The sequence below is a fragment of the Grammomys surdaster genome, unplaced genomic scaffold, assembly GCF_004785775.1.
Source record: "Grammomys surdaster isolate TR1022 unplaced genomic scaffold, NIH_TR_1.0 167, whole genome shotgun sequence".
Lineage (NCBI taxonomy): Eukaryota > Metazoa > Chordata > Mammalia > Rodentia > Muridae > Grammomys > Grammomys surdaster.
In genome coordinates, this window is record NW_021604615.1 from 7,458,345 (window position 1) to 7,480,228 (window position 21,884).

The 21,884-nt window shown below is 49.6% G+C and overlaps 1 protein-coding gene across 5 annotated transcripts in view; it reads left to right on the forward strand.

Moving 5' to 3' along the window:
- The first annotated feature begins 61 nt into the window (after positions 1-61).
- The window catches only part of Atp11a (ATPase phospholipid transporting 11A), a 106,155-nt gene continuing 84,332 nt past the window's right edge, over positions 62-21,884 (forward strand). For all 5 annotated transcript variants that reach the window (XM_028766290.1, XM_028766295.1, XM_028766291.1 and 2 more), the window contains exon 1: positions 62-158. In XM_028766290.1, coding sequence (XP_028622123.1) covers positions 120-158 — 39 coding nt within the window. In that variant the 5' untranslated portion in view covers positions 62-119. The remainder of the gene's footprint in view (positions 159-21,884) is intronic.

Consider the following 21,884-nt stretch of genomic DNA (forward strand, 5'->3'; position numbering starts at 1 on the left):
CGGGGCATGAGCGCGGAGGGGCCGCGGCCGCCCCCCGCGCCGCCCAGGCCGTGACCGGGCGGGGGGCGGCTGCGCTAGCGCCCGCAGCCCCGGGGCTCGCGGAGCCGGGAGCGATAACCATGGACTGCAGCCTATTGAGGACGCTCGTGCGCAGATACGTGAGTGGCGCGCTGGGATGGGGCCGGGGCCGGGGCCCGGGGTCGGGGTCGGGGTCGGGGTTCAGGCCCGGAACGTCCGGCCGACGGGTCCCCGCCGCGCTCCACCTGCGCTCGGCCAGGCCCACCCGGAAGGCAGTTGCAGTCGGGTCAATCCCGAGGTCGAGGGACATCCATCCTCGGGGGGTTGCGCTCAGCTACAGCGAGGCGGGCCCGCGCGGAGACCGGGACCGGGACCGGTTGGGACATGTATACGGGGCTACGGGGAAGCGGGGAGCCTCCACCGGGGAGTCAGAAGTGAAGTTTGCCATCTCTGAAAGTAGCCAGCCAGGTCCGAGTGCCCTGGATGCCGCTGCGCAGTTAGTGTCTCACCAGGGGAGACCAGGGAGGTGGCAGCCATCAGCCGGGACGGGGCAAAGTGGGTGTGTGTACCGAAAAGAGAGAATCTGCCCCGGGACAGCTTGTCTTCCCTAAGCCGGACACAAGGACCTATTGTGCGGCAGCTGGCGCCGGGTGGTCACAGGTTTGAGGAGCGCGTGCCGAGTGCGGGCTGGGTACGGAGGGGACCAGAGCCGGCTCTTTCTGGCTTCTCTGAGCCGGACACTTGGCCTTGGATGTGGGTTTTTCTGAAGGGGAATTTACCCGGGTTTTTTCTCTTCTTTTTCTGGTTAATTTCCTTCCAACTTAGGCCTTCCAGTAAGAAAAGAATCACACTAGGAAACTGCTGTCCTCCCCCCACCCCCGTGGGAAGCGAAAGGAGGAGGGGTGGTCTTCTTGGTCCCTATAGAGACTCTCTGTGGTCCCGCCAGCTTCCCAGGGCCTCAGGACTCATTTTCATCCCTGGTGCTTTTACTTCCAGAGTGCCCTCAGGGAAGCTTTCAGCTATCTTATATTTCCTTAATCTAGGTAAAATTTCCGGTTAAGTTTCTTTTTGCTGTGCTATTTTACTTTTGAAGTGGTGTTTTCTCTCAAATCTAAGCTGCAGATATTCCTTAACAAACTTCCCCACTCCTAATTATTTGATTATCTGTCTGGAATGTAAGTTATGGAATGATATACTTTCTGCTCATCTCATTTTTACTTCCTTGCTTGCAGTGTGTTCTCTTACTCCTCTGCCACAGGCCTGTACACAGCTACTTTTTAATCTATGATTTTAAACTCTAGTCTAAGCCATGAAATTAATTTGACTCCCCTTCCCCCCGAAACAGTTATGGTTTGTTTTCTTGTAATGCGGTTTATCCTCCGAGATGTGAAGTCAAATTATATATATTTTTGCAAGAGGAGAAAAAAGAGATTGGATATTCTTACCCCATGGTTTATGTAACTTATTCTACAGAAACGAGCCTCTCCTCTGTAGCCTGCTGCCTTTCACACAGTTCCTGAGATCAATAAAAGCACCACAGCTCCCTCTGAGGCCTAAGCTTGCTAGAGATGGAGTCATCAGCCCTTGGAGAATAACGTTGGTCATAGGTATTTTGTCCTGGGTCAGTTCCGGGCAGTGAGTACAGGCAGGTAAATGAGAGAGAGAACTCTAAGAGGCCAGTCCGCTCTGCACTCCACATTGCTGCGTGTTTGAACAGTCACACAGCCGTGTGCTCAGGTCATGCGCCGTGTGTAGTCTAAGTCATGTCATGCATCTTAAACATTTTCAGGAGCACGTGTAGAGCCAGTGACTCTTCCTCTTAGGTTTGTGAGGTGAGGAGCGTGGGTCTGGTCGGTGACCCTCTGAGAGGAAGCGACAGAGGCTACGGGAGGCCTTCCATTTGCAGCTGTGTACCTGGCTTCTAGGGTCCTGCTTCAGTCCTCTTGTTAACTTGCGCCTTGTAGTTCTTGTGAAGATTGAGTGTCTTAGTCTAGAAAAGGGGTAAGGATGGGGCCTGGATCCCCAGAGAGGCCCAACAAGTTTACCAACACCCACTGCTATGGTTCCCTGGGGCCCTGGGCAGGCCCTAGCCTGGGCTACCAGTGAGAGCTTAGCTGAGCACTCTTACTTATATGGGGGAAGGGGTGTCGGGGGAGAAGTTTAGGAAACCTTCAAAAACTTTTACTTTTTTGAGAGAATCTCCCTAAGTGTGGTTCTGATTGGCCTGGATCTCACCATGTAGTCTAGGCTAGTCCTGAGCTCACTGAGATCTGCTTGCCTCTGACTTCCCGGTGCTGGGATTAAATGCATTGGCTACCTGACTCCAAGCCTTTTTAACAAGGGGCGACAGTTGGTTGGTTCTCTACAGGGCTTTCCTGAGAGAGTGGGGGGAACGAACTATTGGTGGGTATGATTTGTATACTTGGCAAAGATAAAATAATTTAAAGCCAGGTGTGGAATACTGCTGCTGGCTGAGCAGGAACAGTGATAGAGTTTATTTAGAGCCTGCTTCCTGGGCCAGGCTCCTCATAGAGGCCTCTCCCTTTCGCCTCCTGGTTCATGCTGAAGGGATTTGATTTTCCCTCAAACCCCTGTGGGTCAAGAGCTTCGTTTTGTCATGTCTGAGTGATGTGCTTCTTCGAGGGGGCCTGGATTTCGTTTATTAGGTTTTATGGCTTGTTGGAGCCTCTGCTTTCCAAAATTTACTTTGCAGGCAGCACACAGTCTAAGGCAGAAAACTGAGGAAAGCCTGAGGCTCCCCCCTACCCACTTACCTTCCTTTCTTTCCTGGTGACAATTGGTGATTGAACCTAGGACTTGCTGCAGGCTAGGCAAGTGCTCTGCCTCTGAGTTATATCCCTAGGTCTTTTGACTTCCTGCTTTGAGACAGGCTCTCCCTAAGTAGCTCAGGCCAGGCTTGAACTCTCTTTGAATCCAGGTGGGTCTTAAGTGTGTGGCCTTCCTGCTTCACCTTCAACAGTGGCTGGCATGGCAGGGTGCACCTCCTTGTGTCCAGCTCATTTCGACTTCTTTTTTATCCTATTTTATGTAAATGGATTCTTTGCCTACACATGCCTGGTGCCTGCAGAGGTCAGAGAGGATCACCTGGGCCTGGAGTTACAGACCATATACGCTCACATGGGCACGTTGGGGATCAAACCTCTGGAAGAGCAGCCTCTTAACCGCTGGACTGCCTCTCCAGTCCCTACAGTTCCTTATATTAGAAAAAGACAGTTTGGCCTCCTGAGAACTTCAAGCATTTGCTTTATACTTATCCAAAAGTTTAGAAAATTGTAAGCATGCACGTTTCTCCTCCTCCTCCTCCTTCTACTGCTTCCTCTTCTCCTTCCTCTTTCTCTCTTTCCTCTTCTCTTCCTCTTTTCCTTCCCCATCCTCCTCTCCTGCTCCTCATCATTGGTAGGGTTTTACTATGTAATTGGCTGTCCTAGATCTTAGTACTTAGATCAGTCTTACCTCCAGCTCACAGAGATCTCTGTGAGATCTGGCTCTGTCTCCCAAGTGCAGGGATCAAAAGCGTATGCCATTACATCTGGCTTCTTCATTTTTATTAACAAGCGGTTTGTATCCTGGACATCAGGGCTCACTGTGAGCTCGCCTGTTCTAAGAGACTTAACTCACTGGACTTCCTGCCTCTAATCCAGCTCTGGGGATCTAGGCCTTCCTGTTCAGCCCCTAGAGTCCGTATTCCCGGATACAGAGTGAAACCACTTAACCACCAAGGCCTTCTGGTATTTGAAATAAGTGATTCCTTAGGCATAAAACCCCCAAGCTAATGGATGGTCCATCTCCAACACAGTGGTAGCAATCTATAGGATGGACTTGTAAAGTTTATAATTCACACACATTTAACAAGGCGGCAGCTAGACAAGTTTGTCCAGCGCCTGCCTGCCTTCAGAGGCTGGTGTTTTCTGATTGGACGCTTCTGAATAATCACTGCAGCTGTCTATTTAACCTTTATGTTAAATGTTAAAGGTTGAATAAATCACCTTTATATTATTCCTTGCATGGAAGCTTCCCCATTGTCCTATGAAGCCTTACTGAATATCGGTCTGCTCATTAGGACAAGCAATCCTCAGATGCTTTCATTTCATGCCAGAGACTGAATTTAATAACCCAGGGGAAAGAGGCTGATATCATGACAGCCAGCTACGTTTCTAGAAACGAGAACACTGTCCTCAGTTTACAATTAGCTGAGATGGCGTGATTCTGTTAACAGGCATGTGCAGTGCCTCACTGCCTAGGAATCCTGCTTGAGAACGTGCTCTGAGCTGAACATACAAACTGCTGTGGGGCGCCTGCGCCCTCTGCTTGACAGAGACAAGCTGGATGCAAGAGTCCTACGTCTCAGACGTACAAATGTTCTTTTAACCAAGTTAAACTCAGGTAAGAGTGCTATTTATTTGTAATACAAATCAATAGAAAGCCATTCTTACAGCACTGGAAATCTGACAAGATTGAGTAGGTACTATTTTTGCCTGACTGGGATGCTGAGGGCTGAGGAACTCGGGGTGGATGCAGAGCTCTGGAGGTCAGGCATCTGTCTCTTGGATCGTCACTCACATTTGTCTCTGCCTCCATCCGGGTGAATACTTCGGGCTGCTGGTTAGCTTCTTCAGACTGTCTCCTGGTCCGTAAAGCAAGGGCCGTCGGTGCTGCCCACTCGCAGGAGCCCACAGTTCCCTCCCACCACCCCCCACGCGGTTGATGCACCTTGAGTGGAACATCTCAGTTTGGACACCATGTGCTGTCCTTATTCCCAGCAGACCTGCATTCCCTCTTCATGGGGGATGCTGTGCACAGCCCACAACTGCTGTTTCTGTCCTGGCCTCCTCCTGGTTTGGGACAACAGATCCCATTCTGATAGAGACCAGTTCTGTCGTTTGTACTCTGGATCCCTTCCCAACCCTCTTCCTGTTTGGGTGACATCATCTACCCCATGGCATAGAGTCAATGTCTTCGTTTACCGTTGTCATAATGGCTTACCAAGTGGAGCTGACTAGACTCTCCTCCTCCCACCTTGTCTTATCCCACCCCCGGGGGGTGTTCATCCCAGGATCTTCTTGACCTTGGTGGTATCCCTCACAGCTGACTAAAGCGTCTTCAAGTGGTCTGCGTACTCACACTTTGTGTCAGAGGTGGAGAGCCCCATTTTTGGATAGCCACGGCAGAATGGAGACGCAAACTGAACACAAGCCCGTATTACTGGCAGGACATGAGCTCCTTTTGGCATCACAGATAACAGTTGAAAGAAGAAGATATATTTTTAGCTTATGGTTTCAGACCATGAAAACAAGGTCCACTGAACATCATGGTTGGATTACATGAAGGCCAAAGGGCTTGCTTATTGGTAGGTAGCCAGGGAAGAAATGAGAGAGAAGAGGAAGGAGGAAGACAGAAGCAGGGAGAGGAAATGAGCCAGAGATCGAACCAGGCATCCCAGAGACAAGGTCCGTCTTTGTCTTTCCAGGGCATAATTCCAGTCACCTAATTTTTCAAGTACCTTCCAGTGACCCCATGTATTTATGAATCCATTACCATATTAATCTGTTGATCAGGTCAGAGTCTTCATAGTCCAGTTGTCTTCCATGACTGACCGGCAAATGGGGGCCAAGCCATGAGCCTTTTGTAGAGGGATGCTTTGTATCCAAACCATAACATTGGTTTAGCAGGCCCCATTGGGCAGCATCTTGAGGGCTTAGGGACTGACTGAGTCTGGGCTGAGTAGTGTGTCCAGTGGAGTAAAAGGGCAGTGTGGAGGCTGTGGGGGTGGAGGCTGTGGGGGCAGGGGCTGTGGGGGCGGGGGCTGTGGGTGCAGAGACTGTAGTGATGGGGGCTGTGGGGCCCTTCTCTTCTGACGCCTGGTGCCTGCCTTGTTGCTTGCTTGTGTACCCTTAGGTGCCTTCTGAACTCTTCTCTCCTTGCTAGGACCCTGGCCTGAACACTGACACCTCCTGTCTCTGTTGATTCCTTATCTTAGGAGGAGATAATCTCCCTGTGTATGTGCCTGGGATCCTGTGTGTGTGCCAGGGACCCCGTGTGTGTGCCAGGGATCCTCCTGTGTGTGCCAGGGATCCCGTGTGTGTGTGCCAGGGATCCTGTGTGTGCTAGGGATCCCGTGTGTGTGCCAGGGATCCTGTGTGTCCCAGGGACCCTGTGCTTAGGCCTGTGTACAGCCGCTCTGCGACCTCTGATGGCTGACTCTCCCCACTGTTGCGGTGGTTGGAGGAAGCGCTGCGGGCAGTTCTGATGGGAGCATGACCAGGCTCTGGAGTGGTAACAAGTCTGTAAATCTTGCTGAGCAGCAGTACCACAGCCGTCTAGGTTTTCTTTCCTTAGCTCGTTGCATACAGTGCCAGGAATGTGGGACAGACTGGACTCTGGAGGCTTCTGGCCCTTCAAGCAGAGTTCTTAGGCTCTCAGCCTTCATGCCTCTGATGATATCCTGTGCCTTCCTTCCCGGGCTCCTGCCACCTCACTGACGGTCCATCCGAGCTCTTGGGGCTTGATTCTGGTCTTTGTCTGTGGTTCACTGGAACTCAGGGCCTGGGGGGATAGCAAGCCTCTCAGAACCTGGTTTCAAGAGCAAAGCTCTGAAGGTCTCCAAGGAGTTTAAATTGTTATTTCCCAAGAATTAACTTTTACCCCTTGGAAGGGATTTTCAGATTCTGTGTCTTAGAGGAACTGGCCCTGGATCAGGCAACTGGCCCGGCCTGCACTGGTTAGACTCAGTAGCTGGGATGGTAGTTGACTTTCTGGCCAATACTTAGATGTAGGTGAGTACCTGCTTAGTATCCCCACTGTTGGACTTTTCTAGAATACTGGTGGATTCTTTTCCTTATGATCCTGCTGCTGGAGGGTACAGCTGCCAGTGTGGGTATGGGCTGTTCTGAGCTGCCTGGCCTGTCGCTGGCTTGTGACCTGTCTCTCACCCACTGATAAGGATTCAGGCTTTTCTGGTTTGGGCCCCCATGTGATGAGGGTAAAATAGTTAGCATGCTGCTTTTCAGGTTCTTATTGTGCTGATGTAGTCTCTCTGCCTGTGCGCATGTCCATACGTGTGTGTGTGTGTGTGTGTGTGTGTGCGCGTGTGTACACATACATGCTCTCTCTCAAGCTTTGGCGCTGTGACTGAGGTAGGGAGGTCCTTCTCACCATACCTCCTGAAGAGGAAAGTGATGTGGAAGTCACCTCCTGGTGGGCCTGTCCTGTGAGCACAGTGCCTGTTACTCTCTCTGCTGTCAGTCTCTTAACTGGTCATCAGAATTTTAAAGTAGAGTAAGGAGCAGTAGATGGTGCTTCTTCCTCTCATTCTATCTGCAGGAATTGTTAGTGGCAGTCCCCACTCAAAACCACACTGAGCCAGACAGATGTAATTCAGAAATGTATTTTCACATTTCTGTTCTAAACCTGTAGTGACCACCGTCTACTCTTTCTGATAGTTTGTCATGAATAATCCCTCTGTTTGTGACCACTGTCTACTCTTTCTGATACTTGTCATAAATAATCCCTTTGTATAGTTTAGCTTTCGTAGGTGTCAGAACTGCACCCCTTCTTTGGATGTTTGTCGAGAGGTTCATCCACATTGGAGGTTCATAGAGGTGAAGGTCACTCCTAGAGAGTGAGCCACCCTCCTAGAGGAGAGCCATGCTGCTCTGGGGATGGGCTCTGCTTCCAGGTTGTGGGAAGGGTGCCTGGCTTGTCTGATTAGTTTAGACTTTAAAGGAACATCAGCACTTGGGGTTGGTGTCCACTGAGAGTCTGACTCAATCCAGGTGGTTTTTGTTATTATTGAGACAGAGTCTTACTGTGTAGACTTTGATGGCCTGGAACTTTCTGTGTAGACCAGGCTGGCCTCAAACCCATAAAGATCCATCAGTCTTTGCCTTCTGAATGCTGGGGTTAAAGGTGTGTGCCACCACTATACCTGGCCCAGTCCAGTTTAAAAAAAAAATCTTTTTTTAAATGATGGGGTTGGCCCACGTTCCCAGGCTGGCTTTGAAATCCTCCCTCAGCCTCACAAGAGAGCTGAGAGCCACGGTGCCTGCCTGGCCCAGTCTGTGGTTCAGGTATGGATAATGTTTCACAAATGAAGGTGTTACTAGCAAGAACATCTATGCCCCTGCAAGTCCTGACCTCACTCACCTGGCAAATGATGTCATGGCCCTAGCCCTCCATCCCTATGTGAGTCACTCTCCATGGTTCTCAGGTGTGTTTAGGTGGCCTTTGAGCTCATTTTATCTCCCAAGGGGGCTAAAGCAGAGCCAGATGGCAGCTGCAGCTGCCTCCCCACGGGACAGAGCTGAGGGTCGGATGCTCACTGGAAAGAGCCTCCCGAGCCGCTCACCGGAGTGCATGTGTGTGTCGTCAAGATCTTTTTTTTTTTTTTTTTCAAATTTAAAAAGGAAAAAAACAACATTTTTTTTTTTTTCTAGTTGGAAAATAAAAATTTTTAAGAGAAGGTTTGTTCTGTAAAAACTGAGTTTGATCAAAAGCCAATGGGTTTCTGCCCTGCTCCCACTGAGCCCATCTCAGACAAAGGAGAAAGGGCCCAGGTGAGAGGGCTGGATAGAGGGATCCATCCGGGCCCAAGGTTAGCTCTACCAGCCGAGAAGGTTACCTTCTCTGCTGTCACATGGCAGACTCTACCCTGAGGTTGGTCTCCACTCCCTCAGGAAGGAGCACTGTGTTCTTCCACAGGAATGGAGTGGCTGTGGGCTTATGGGCCTTATATGAGGCTGTACACCCATTTTGCCCAGCACAGCCTCAGAGCAGGCAAGTAAGTTAGGTGACCCTCTCTCTAGGTAGAGAATGGGCCCAGAGCATTGTGATGCCCTGCCCCCGACCTTGCATGTGACCACACTGGGACCTGCTCGCCATGCTGCTGATTCACGGTGACCCCCCTACCGTGTTGGAGAAGTCACCTCTCCATGTGCCCCCTTCAGTACATGTAGAGGAGGGACTGGGTGTCCTAGCTGATGGTACCAGCCTGCTGTGCTCTCCACAGTGTATATGTAGGCAGGTGGGGTTCAGGGTGGCCTCGTAGATGTGACAGCCTCACTCACTGCTGTGGTATTTCTGCGCCTGGTGTCCTTTCTCTTCATGGGACCTGTCTCACCCAGGGGATCCCAGGGCACTAGTCAGGCATTGCACCTCTGTGAAGTCATGTTTGTGACTTGGTTTTATCCTCAAGTGCCTGAGGAATACTGTGGTTGGTATTTGGTTTATGCAGCATACCATAGAGACAGAGTCAGAAGGCAGGGCAGACTTGAGAGAAAAGTCCAAGAAACAACTCCAGACCAGAGCTGCAGAGGGGATGGAGTGGCAGCAGTGACTGGGACTGAGGACAGAGTGGAGCCAGTGCCTCATGGCTGACGGCAGGGCAGCATTGCCACGTGTGAACATCCTGATGTGCTCCTCCTCATGCCCTGCACCCCATCCTGACATGCTCCTCCTCATCCTCATGCCCTGCACCCCATCCTGACATGCTCCTCCTCATGCCCTGAACCCCATCCTGACATGCTCCTCCTCATGCCCTGAACCCCATCCTGACGTGCTCCTTATGCCCTGTACCCCATCCTGACTTGTTCCTTATGCCTTGTACCCCATCCTGATGTGCTCCTCCTCATGCCCTGTACCCCATTTATGTTTAGGGCCTGGCCAGCTGTTGATACGGCCGGACATCTGTGCATGGACACGGGACACTTAGTACCTGTGAGGACAAGCCTTGGAAGCTGCCTGTCTCTGAAGTATATCAAACATTATGTAAAAATGATGTGTGATCCCTGAGGAGCCCTCATTGCCCTGGCTACCACTTCCATTCCTCTGTTTACTGCAGAAGCATCATCCTTGTCCCTGTGAAGTGTCTTCTACCCACTCCCTGTCTGGGACTCCTGTCCCTGTCCCATGCCAACCAAGTAAGGTGCAAAGCCCTTTGGCCTTTGAGTATTTGACCTGGTTTTACAGATTTCTTCTGGCTGCCTGTGTTGGTCCCCACAATGATCAGTTAACTGAATTCATCCTCTTTAGTGAAGTCAGAGCAAGCCAGCTGGAGTTTGCGTGGAGGCCCCAGAGGAGTTTCTGTAGCGGATGGCTGTTTCAGGCTCTTGTCTGGTGTCTCATCCGGTGAGATCAGCAGCTATAGTTTTTTTGAAATGGCCATTGATGGACATCTAAGTTATATGGCTAAGTATACCAGTGCTAAGGCTGGGCAGGAGAGGAAAACCAGCCTGTGTCTGGGATGCTACCCTGAGGGAATGCCTCATGCCAGCTCTGTCAGTGCAGCTGGTTCCCTGACAGCTTACAGGCGACACTGCAGTAGATGGCATGCACCCCTCAGTGACTGAGGCCCCACACAGCCTATCTTAGCAGGAAGCTCAGGCTCTGAAGGCTGGGCTGTGTCCCCATCTGTTCAAAAGAGAGACCAGTCCTCCCTTGTTAAGATGCCACCATCTTCAGGGCTTTGTGACCAGCCTAATCTTCAAGTACAGTTACACAGCACGAGGGCTTCAGCACCTGAAGTGTAGAAGTACCTCAAGCAGCACACAGTACAGGAGGGTCAGTGTAGACAGTGTTCAGACACAGTGGATTTCAAAACACACACAGTTTGCTTGTTGTATTACCAAATTATAACACAATCTACAAAATCTGGGAAGACTCAGCATAGAATACACTGTGTGTGTGTGTGTGTGTGTGTGTATATATAAGGGGGGCTAAAGAGTGACACAGGTAATTCACCCGTTATTGCATATGATCTAATGACTTGATCTCTTCCTAGTGTATCTGGCGAGGCAGAGGACAAGGCAGTAACATAACACGTTGTGGTGTTTGTGTTGTGGTCCAGATGTGTAGCATCTGGCTTATTGACCAGACAGATGTTGTTATTTACGTCACAAAGTGGATTGGGCCTGCCGACTTAGTAGAGCCATGGTCATGTGATCAGGAGGAGGCACGGCTCCAGTTAGTGGGCTTGCTACCTTTCTCATCTTCAGACTGATGTTTTTTCTGCAGCAAAACTAGGATTGGTTGTCGGGAGGTGGGCACGAAGTGAAGTAGCAGAATCAGCACACACCTGCATACCACAGCCCTCAGATCCTCACAGAGCCGTAATCCCCCGAGCTGGCTCTTGTCTGGCTTTCAGTGTGCTTAAAGAACCATAGTCTCACTGTCATTTGATGAGACTGTTACTGCAGAAATCACTCTTCTTCTAGTCTGGTGTCGTCTGGCCTCTCCGGCCTCCGTGGATGTTGAATTCTGGAAACGACAACCGTTAGACTGAAAACAAAGCAGAAGGCCTGTCTTAAGCAGAGCTCCCACCCAGCTTTGACACTAAACCCCAGGCCTGAGGATGCCAGGTGCTGCTCAGAGGCACCCGGAGCTTCTGCAAGTGTGAACCACGGCCAGGGCAAGAACGGCTTGCAATAGGTGTTAGGCCTCACGGGAGGATGGGAAGGGGCTGTGTAGGCTTCGTGTCTCCCACCTCAGACCCATGGCTCCACGTACCTTCCTCCTGCCTAGGAGGAGGACATGCCGTAACAGTTAAATATTCTGTGCTCAGGGAAAAGAGGATTTCCTCAGCCTATTTTCAGCAGGGGATTAGGGACAGCAAACTTGTGCTGTGAGGATTTCATCTAGGTTTCTGTGTAGTTTTGCAAGGTCTCAGAGATCACCTAAACGTGAATGAAGGTGGGAAGAAAGTGGTGGAGGCCATTGACGTGGTCCTCTGTGAAGGTCAAGTCTCACCTGCATTTGTCACTTTCACATAAAATGCTTTGCATGCAGAATCACTTTTTGACTCTAGAAAGTGTTGATACAGTTGTTGGTTCAGAAAAATATGAACCATTAAAGTGGCGAGCTCTTCTAGTAATGACTAACTTTGGTATAGATTGGGAAGTGTCATGTATATGAAGGCGGCTGCCATGGTGATCAGTGACCTTTTGGCGATCATTTCTGGTCAGTTAATCTCACCTTTTCTTGAATGAAGAATACAAATAAAACATCCCTGGAGACTGTCTGCAGACACCTGTGAACTTTCCACACAGAAACCAGCACAAGTCAGCCTTGACACTTGATGCTTCTCAAACTTGTTGAATGCTTGCTGTATGTACTGCACTCAGTGGAGCACACTGGAGACTGGCTACCACACAGATAAGAACCAAGTGAGCGGTGTGTGGCAGTGTTAGAGGAGGGGGTACCGAGGCGAGCAGGTATGAGTACTAAGGGGTCTGGGCCCATGGCCTTGCAGCTGTGGCCAAGCAGAGGAAGCCTGGGGCTCAGTCTGCGTGCTGTCACCTGCAGCTGGGTAGACACAAGAATGGCCCCTGACTTGTCTGCCATGGACTTCGATGTCTTAAAACAGGTAATATGTGTGCTGCATTTTGAGGAAGTTTGATTTGTTATTAAACCTCAAATCTGGCTTTGTAGCCTAGGCTGTCTTCAAATGCAGGTTTCAGCTCTCTGAGTGCTGGAATTACCAGGGTGCACTACCATGCCTAGTTTTTTATGCAAGCTTGAATTCTGTCTTGAATTAATATGGTCAAAGAAATAAAATTACATGATAGAAAAATCAGAATAATTTAAAAAATTAAATCACTGTTAACATTTTAGATGACACAGTATACATGTGATACACAGACAATACAGTGTTATGTGTTTATGAGGCACAGCATATGCCCCATAACCTAGTGTTTGTAGAAGAGCATGAGGGTCAGCTCGAGTGACCTGCCTGTCTACACGGACTACTTCTTATGTTGGGATTGATTGGCATATGCACTAACTGCACTGGTTATTTGAGATAGTTCCCTGACCGTTGCCAACTGCACTCACCCCATGCTTCCTATCTCCAGCCTCGATGCCTGTCCTCGCTCTATTCCCAAACTTCTCCAGGCTTAGACACTGCTCTTCTGCTCTTTTTCTTGAGATCAGTTTCAGACTCTACATAAAAGTGGGAGCCACTGTGCTTGTCATTTTGCTCCTGGCCTCCTTCACTTAAGGGGTGTTTTTTTTCTTCAAAGGTACATGTATATATGTGTGTGCTTGTGCCTGTGCGTATGTGTGCAGGTATGTGCCACACAGCACATGTGGAGGTCAGAAGATGACTGTTTAAGTGTGTGCTTGTGCCTGTGTGTATGTGTGTGCAGGTGTGTGCCGCACAGCACATGTGGAGGTCAGAAGATGACTGTTTAAGTGGGTTCTCCTCCTGTACCTGTTGGTCCTAGGAATCAAGCTTGGATCACCAGGCTTGGTGGCTGATCTGATAAGCCAGCTTGTCAGTCCAAGGAATCAGTCCAAGGAATGATTTTTAATAGCATATGGACATGTTAATTTGTTGATTATGAACAGTGATTTGTGGTAAAGTGGTGCCCATGATACAAAGTTTATTGTAACTGTCATGTCCATGGTATCAGATAGCACCGTATTTTGCTACCATCAACACAATCCAGTTCCAGAACTTCGTCCAGATTAAAGTTGATTTGTGGATAGTTTTAAATAAGAAAGCTCTTCTATATTTGATATTGTACACCCTTCTTTTTGAGGAAACACTTTCTAAAAAAAAATCTATAAAACCCAAAAAGATGGCTGGTCATGGTGTCAGAGGCAAGTGGATTGCTATAAGTTCAAGACCAGCCTGATCTACAATATTGAGTTCCAGGCCAGACAAAGTTACACAGTGAGATCCTGTCTTAAACAAAGAAACAAGGAAAACCCGAACAAACAAGAAACCAAACAAGCAAAAACAACAAACGTGGTGATGACGTGATGACGACAATGATGGTGATGATGGTGATGGTGACGATGATGATGGTGATGATACTGAGACCTGAGAACCAATGACATTTTAATAGATCTTTCCCATTAGGTTATTGGTAGTGTTTTGAACAAGGCAGAACCAGGAGGGCTTTATACACTGCTTATTGCGCAGTTGGGCTGAGAGGGTGGTGGGTGGAGATGCTCCAGAGAGGAGCGCCTGATAACCTGGCAATGCCAGTATCAGGAAGGGTGCGTTGAGCAGCTGGCACAGCTCGGGAGCATGGTGGCAGTCACTGCTGGGTTATGGCGGGAGGTTCCTGTGTTTTTTCTAAGTACGCTTGTAGCAATTGGAGCTGGCGCGCCCTGTGTGACGGAGTCTTTCAGAACTCCTTTGTAATCACTCTCGGCTGGAAGACAGTTTTCTTTGACTCTGTTACGTTAACTCTTTTATGATTCAAAGAAACAGTAAGAAATGGATGGATAACATTTAAAATTCCATTTACTAGTAAAATTGTTGGCTCTGTTAGAACAGTGTCAGGCTGCTTTGAGATTTTTGTTTTGTTTGGTTTCCTGTCCTTTAATTGAAGTGTTTTGGTTTTGGTTTTTTTTTTTTTTTTTCTGTTTCAAAATTTTTTTTTTTTTTAAAGGAAGGTATTATTTTAAAAGTTCTGAGTCCTCTTGTTCCTAGTAAGTTTGTGTGTGTGTTTGTCTATGTGTGTGTGTGTTCATGTGTCTGTCTATGTGTATGTGTGTCTGTGTGTGTAAGTAAGAAACTTACAACACTGACTAGTTGGGCTAGAACCACGGCAGTCAGAAGGTGAAGGTTGCAGTGTTCCTTCTGTGGGCTGAGGGTCTCACCTTGGGAGTCTGGAAGTGGAAGTGAACTGAGCCTGATGGGCACTTTGCATAGCAGTCAGGGAGACCCCCGTCACCCAGCATGCCTCGGGGTTAGCTGATCTGTGCCTGACTGTGCTCAGTAGTAGCATGGCCTGTGTGCCGGATGCCTCACGGCTGAGCTTGTGCAGAGAACTTAGCATTCCTCCTTCGTGTCTGACTTTATTTTGTTTCGATAGGCGAGTTAAAAAAGAGAAAATTTGGTTCACATCTCAGCGTGAAGGCCACTAACAAAGGCTGGGCCTTGCAGCTCCAGAGAGCGAAGATGAAGTGTTTATTAGGGATCCAGTTTAAGAAGGAAGGTGGCGGGAAGCAGGACAGGACACGTCACCAGCCAGCATTGTAGGGAGCATGTCCTCCAGGCACAAGGTCTTTGTAGACACCTTGCCTTTCTGCCTTCTTCACAAGATGGGGCTGTCCCTAAGTCCCCAAGGCTGAGACTGCCGATGCAGCTGGATGCTGTGTGCTGCCCAGCCCCGTGGGATTTACCAGGGAAGCTGTGGCTGCTCACAGGGCACTGACTGTGGCCCACAGTTGCTGCAGTGACCAGCCCTTCTGCCCACCAGTCCCTACAGTTCCCTAGAACTAAGATCATGGATACAGAGAGAGCCTGGATGAGCCATTCACATAGCTCACAGCTGCCCCTTGGCAAAAATGGGGGCAGTGGCACTGGCACCAGCACTGTGATTGACTCTGCAGTGTTTTCTATAGTTTTATTTGGAGACATGCAGGAGACCATGTCTTCTAAAACTGCACCTACAGGCCTTGTGGGCCCTTCTGGAAAGATGTGCTCAGGAAGCGCACATGGCTTTCACGTGTGCTTTTGTAAGTTTGGTCTGGGACAGGCACCTGCCCTTTCTGCCCATCTTACTCCCTCCAACGCACTCCTAAAATACACAGTAGTCACCCCTGTATCTGGCTGGTGCAAAACTGGCTTTTTCCAGCAGGGTGTAATGATCTTGGACAGGCAGGCACAGCCACTCCCTAGAAAATAACCGCCTGTGATTTTCCTGTCTCCCCTCAGTGCCTGTGGGAGCTTCCTCAGCACAAGGAAGCTTCAACTCCTCATCAGGAAGGAACCAGGGGGAAGAGAAGGGGTGGAGTGGCTAAGCCTTTCATGGCCAGCATCACTGAGAGAAGTCCCAGCAGGAGGGGCAAGCAGGACCTCACAGGGAGCAGTCTTCCAGCCTGCAGTTCAGTTGCCCTGAGGTCACAGGAAGCCATGACTTGCAAACCATGGTGAGGGAGGTTGTTGCCAGCTGGTCAGTGGTAAAGAGGCCAGTTCTGAGCAAGTACTGGCAATGAATCTAAACACATAAGCAGACAGATCATGGCCAAATGCTGTTATGTGGTAAGACTCCATGGTCGTCCCCAAGGCCCTGGTTACATGACCAGAGACTTCTCTAGGGATGTTTAAATGGGACCATATTTATCAGCTGGGGCCAGGGAGAGCTTCTGTGCACCTGGCCCATGGCCCCAAAGCCACTTAAAACTTTTGTTGTTGGAATTTCAGCTTTAATACTTAGTACAGTGTTACAAACATGGCTTAAAATAGTTGAAAAAATTGTGCCACATTGTTGCTTTGTTAAGAATAAAAGGCAGGAGGAAGAGCCTGGGCAGGACAGGGGCAGGAAGAAGAAGACATGGATCTACCTTTCTGGCTCTGACTGGCATCTTGGTACTTTGAGTTTGTAAGTGATGAACAGCTCCAGTGTCCTGGAGAGATCTGTCTTCAGGACAGAGACTGCTAAGCTGAACCCACCATGAGGAGGCTGACAGTGATCCCCTTCCTCCCTCTCTCCTCAGCATCTCGGTGGAACTGAAGGAGTGGAGACTCACTCTCTGGAGCTGAAGTAGTGTGAGAATAGAGAATGCTTAGCTGGTGTCATGACTCCAAGCACCTCCAGTTGATGGTTCTAGATAGAACCTGTGAGAATAGGGACCACCTTGTCTTGACCTGGTGTTCATGAACACTGTGTAGAATAGGGACCGCCTTGGTTTGACCTGGTGTTCATGAACTCTGTGCAGAATAGGGACTGCCTTGGTTTGACCTGGTGTTCATGAACACTGTGCAGAATAGGGACCACCTTGGCTTGACCTGGTGTTCATGAACGCTGTGTAGAATAGGGACCGCCTTGGTTTGACCTGGTGTTCATGAACTCTGTGCAGAATAGAGACCGCCTTGGCTTGACCTGGTGTTCATGAACACTGTGCAGAATAGGGACCACCTTGGCTTGACCTGGTGTTCATGAACACTGTGCAGAATAGGGACCGCCTTGGTTTGACCTGGTGTTCATGAATGCTTCCCTGAAGCTTTCTTAGTGCAAGGGTCCTCAGCCCACTCAGCTGCAGACCACCAGCACCTCACACCTGAGCCCAGTCTTATACTGCCTGGTGACAGACCGTGTCTCTAGGTGCCAAAGAGTAAAGCGTTTGGTGACTCAGGACCATAAGGGCATAGAGGTTTCTCCACTGTATAAACCTGGAGGCCCTGATAGAGTAACAACCTAGCTGAGAGACCAAGGAAGCATGCCAACCTTCCAGTGCTCTGTGGGAAAAGGGTATGGGCAGCATCTCTGGAGGTAAATTCCTTGTCTCTGGAGACCATCCAGAACATGGGTGGGTTTGTGGAAGATGGGGAACTACATTCCCGATGATAGAATGTATGGTAGAGTCTGAGGCCTAGGAGAGAGGTTAGTTTGCAGTTCTGCAGTGACATGAAATACAGAGGCCAGAAGAGACACAAGAGCTTCCTTCCTCCTCACCAGCTGTGGTAGTGAGGGGCTCCCTCCCCTATACTCCCAGGTGATCACCACCATCATGGCAATCACAGTGAGTACCCTTCAGTCCCAGTGCTGAGAAAGGAGAAAGTATGAGTGTGTCTGCTGTCTGTGTGTTGTCTCTGTTTTCAGGAAGATGGGCTGGGGGTTTTCTCTGCTGGGAGAGGTTGTAGGCTCTTATCTGTCTGCAGTGAAAGGACTTGGGAGTCCTGTCAGAGAAAGACACTCACCTCCAGGAAGGAGAAGGCGCAGCTGGAGGGAACCCCTGATAGTAAGTGACTTCAGAGCTCTTACAAGCAGATTCCAGGTCCAGCCCAGCAAATGAGCACAGGCTGGTCATTAGCCTGGCCCCTGGCCATAGCTCTTACCTTCTGTCTGCCCTGCTCGTGTGTCCATAGTAACCCATGAGTGTCCTGGTGCAAGGGCTGCTGGGAACAAAGAAACCAGCTGCCCTAGCTCTGTGATATGAGAGCAGTTTCCGTTTCTTTGGGCTATTTGGAAGGCTAAGCAGAGCAGCCTATCTAGGGAAGGTTCAAAGCTTACAGAATTTATATAATCAGAGGCAGAAAGGCAATGTTCAGCAGGCCCCTGGAGTTCCGTTCTCCAGGCATCTTCCTCAGACAGTGCAAAGAGGAAAGACCTAGGACACTAGCCTTTGCTTAATGTTCAGCTTCAGAACTCTTGCATGGGTTCTGAGTCCCACATAAGTGACTGGCATAGGTGCGGCTGAGCCTGACTCTCCCTGGGGACTGAGCAGCAAGCTGGTTTTGTTTTTGTTTTTGTTTTTGTTTTGCAAGCTTGGCTGTGCTTTGTTTAGTGACTACTGAACATCCTCTCAGGGTCAAGGGTTGCACCAGTGCTAGAAATATTGACAACGAAAAAGATGGCTTGGCTTTTCCTGCTAGAATCTAAAATTTAGTGAGGGACTCACACAGTTGCCTTAACTATCTGATGAGGCACAAACCCGTCATTGCACACGGCAGCCGGGGGCCCATACAGGCAGAGCCTGAGCAGTGTGCTTGCCTGTACAGTAGAAGTGCTAGGAGGCCTCCTCCATCTGACACTGGCTGTCTTAAGGCACTGGCCTGGGAGACAGTCCCATGACTTGAGCTTGCCCTTATCTAGTCTGACACCAGGGTGCACTGGGAGGTCACGCTTAGAGCTTAAGTACCCAGCAACCTGGAGTTAAAGGGTGTGCCTCAGTCCTCACATTCCTTGGGGAAGGAGTTCTTAGGCTGCAGCTAGGGCCCTCCTGCTGCACTAAAGGTCACAGACCTATCCTGCTCTGAAAGGAGGATCTTGTGACCTGGTACCCACTCCTAGCAGGGTGCAAACACAGGCCAGGTATGAGGAATGTGGTAGCCCCAAGCCAAAAAGTCTACTTACAAAGCAGCTGACTGACTGTCCAGAGAGCGGGCGTGGCTGGCTGTTAGGGACAGTACTGGCAGGCTGGGCTGCATGTCACCCTGGGTCATGTCACTGCCTGTTTGGCTCTTGCTGGCCACTGTGGGCCTTCTGTTTTTCTACCTCATTCTTGGTTGTTTGAGTTGTTTTAGTGAATCACCAGAAATACCTGGGCAAATGAAGAATGTATAATACCACAGCACCTCTGCCATCTGTCTCCAGTCAGCTATGCCTGGAATGGTGGCAGTGTGGGTGCTCGGTCCCCTGCTTAGGTTGGTCCAGGATAGGGGTCCAGGCAGCATTAGAGCTCAAACAACATGCTGTGATTTTGAAGACACTTGTTAGTACAGTACCGGAACCCCTGGCACACCTGTGCAACTTCTATGACTCTTCTCTGGGGTGGTGTCTCCCTTCTTGTGGTTTCCCCCAAGTTTCTTTCCTGCTTGTTGAAGATGCCCAGGTCCAGTCAGCTCTTGCTTCTGCATTGCTTTGGAGTGGTCAGGGTGTCCCCGTGTGAAGAGTGTCGGAAGGCTTCATCAGTGCTCTGCTATTTTTAGTGACCCCACTATCTTTAGCTGATGTTCCCCAACAAGGCCAGCAACTTGCCATGTCTAATGAGAAGTAAGGGAAGGCAGTGCTGGCCTCGGTCCCTCCGGAGCCAGCAAGGGAGACAAGCATTGTTTGGGGGTGCTTGCACACAGTTACCTTGGTCAACAATGATCAAACCTGTTTGGAAGCAGATTGCTAGAGCTGACCACTTAAAAATAGCCTATAACAATGATTTTGTAAAAAAATAAACATCAGTACTTACTTTTATAATAGCTATTATTTACTGCTAGATTGGAGACTGGAGGTCATACCACCTCTCACCTGTGTCCATCTGTGCGTCCTGACAGCCATGTGGCAGCCTGTTTCTCTGTGGGAAACTTTAGTGGCAATAATCATAAGTCCTGGGCCTTACAGGACCTTGGTCAGCTGCCCTGGGGGAGGACATTGTGCAGTAAATGACAGGTGCTGCCCGGGGGAGTCTGAGGACATGTCTGTACTCTCAGAGCTCCACTGTTACAGACTCAACTCTGAGACAGACAGCGCCTGTGCTGCTCCATGTTACTCTGGGTGCTCTGCTCTCAGTGCTCCTGCACTGTCAGGGCGATGCTGAGGACCGAGATCCAGGGGTAACAGTGTACTGCAGGTGCTCCTCCAGAGCAGCCGGCTGGAGAGCCACTGCATCCTCCACGAGTTAGGGAGAGTGACTACTGAGAAGTATTCTCAGAGAAGCACAGAGAGGCTCGTTGGGAGAAGATAGTGTCACAGAGATGTGTTTGCAGTGAGTCTTAGTGTTCTATTGTCGTGAAGAGACACCATGGCCAATGCAGTTCCTGTAAGGCAAAACATTTAATTGGGGCTGGCTTACAGTTTCAGAGTTTAGTCCATTATCATCGTGGCAGGAAGCATGGCAGCGTGCAAGCAGACCTGGTGCTGGAGAGGGAGCTGAGAGTTCTATATCTTGATCAGCAGGCAGACAGAAACTGAGTGCCACTTTGTCCAACAAGTCACTTATCCTAATAGTGCAACTCCCTATGTACCTGTCGGGGCCATTTTTATGCAAACCACCACTCAGTGAGAGATTATACTGGTGGGTTACAGTAGGTTATTTGAGCTGGCTGGCTGAGGTACAAAGGTATATGAAAGTCAAGAATTAAACAGGTGGCTTGTTCTAGAATCTTTGAGGTTGTTCATGGTGCTGTGGTCGCCTTAGACTCCTGTCTGGGACATGACTGTCTGTGCTGCTGGGTGGAGCCAGGTGTAGCATAATCTATAAACTAGTAAATAGGCCTTAAAGTTTAAGTACTTAGAGGTCCTTCAGATTATGTGTGTGTGTGTAAATTTGTCAGTTGAAAGTTAATAAGGGGGCTTGGGGATTTAGCTCAGTGGTAGAGCACTTACTTCGGTCCTCAGCTCGGTGGGGAGGGGAAGTGGGGATAAAAGTTATTAAGTATCCTGTGTTTGCAGCATGGAGCTCCTAACTCTAATTAGCCTCATATACCACAGTGCCACGCGTACAACCTCGGAGCTTTGTTCAGTATCAGAGTCAGGCAGCTTCTTTGGAAAGTCAAGTAGCATTGTGTTGATGAGACGGGCCCGTGTTGGGGGAGGTTGTGGAGGACTCTCTTGACCTGAGGCTCATATGAGGCATCCTGGTAGCCTTTGAGCAGTAGCAGTTTGTGTGTATCTGGCAGCTGCATGTTGATTATCCATCAGGGACAGCCCCTCTTGGAGGAGAGAAGGCAGAGACACGGCTTATGCTCATGGCTGTCCCATGAGACTCACCGAGTCATCTGGGGTAACCCTTGGAGTAGGCACACATGCAGGCGTAGGTGAAGTCAGAGGGAGACAAGCAACTGTCTGGGAAGCAGCACAAAGGCTGATTGTTGTTGGTCCAGTATGGAAGGGTGATTTACAGTCAGGAAAAAGGGGCTTCCAGTGTTTGGAAGCATGGGCTGTGAGACCTGGCCCTACCCTGTGTGAGGCAGTGACTTGGGTGGCCTTGTGTAGGGCTAGCTCTGGCTAAGGTGTTATGTGGCAGTTAGATGCTCAGGCAGAGTGTGAGGTCCGTTGTCGTCTGGATGGAGCCTTGGAGTTGTGCCTGGAGCATTCATAGTGATAATTACCTCCAAACTGCCTCTCATAGACGGAGTTGGTAGTTTGTGGGGATGAGAGTAACCTGGATCTGAGAAGCCATATATTTTAAATGAAAACAGATTTTTATAGCATGAAATGAAAAATTTTGCACAAAAATGTAAGAATAAACATAAGCTCAAAGAGGTGGTGTGCTGTTGTCGATCAGCTGAAGGGCAGCGCTTGCCTTCCTTCCCTGGCCTCTCTGCTTCCTGACCCCTCTCAGCACGCACCCTCCACCACGATGGATGGCTAGACTTGAGAAGTGAACACACACAAGCCTGCCATTCTGAGTACACCTGTGTAAGGTTAACCCACACACCTGTATAAGGTTAACCCACA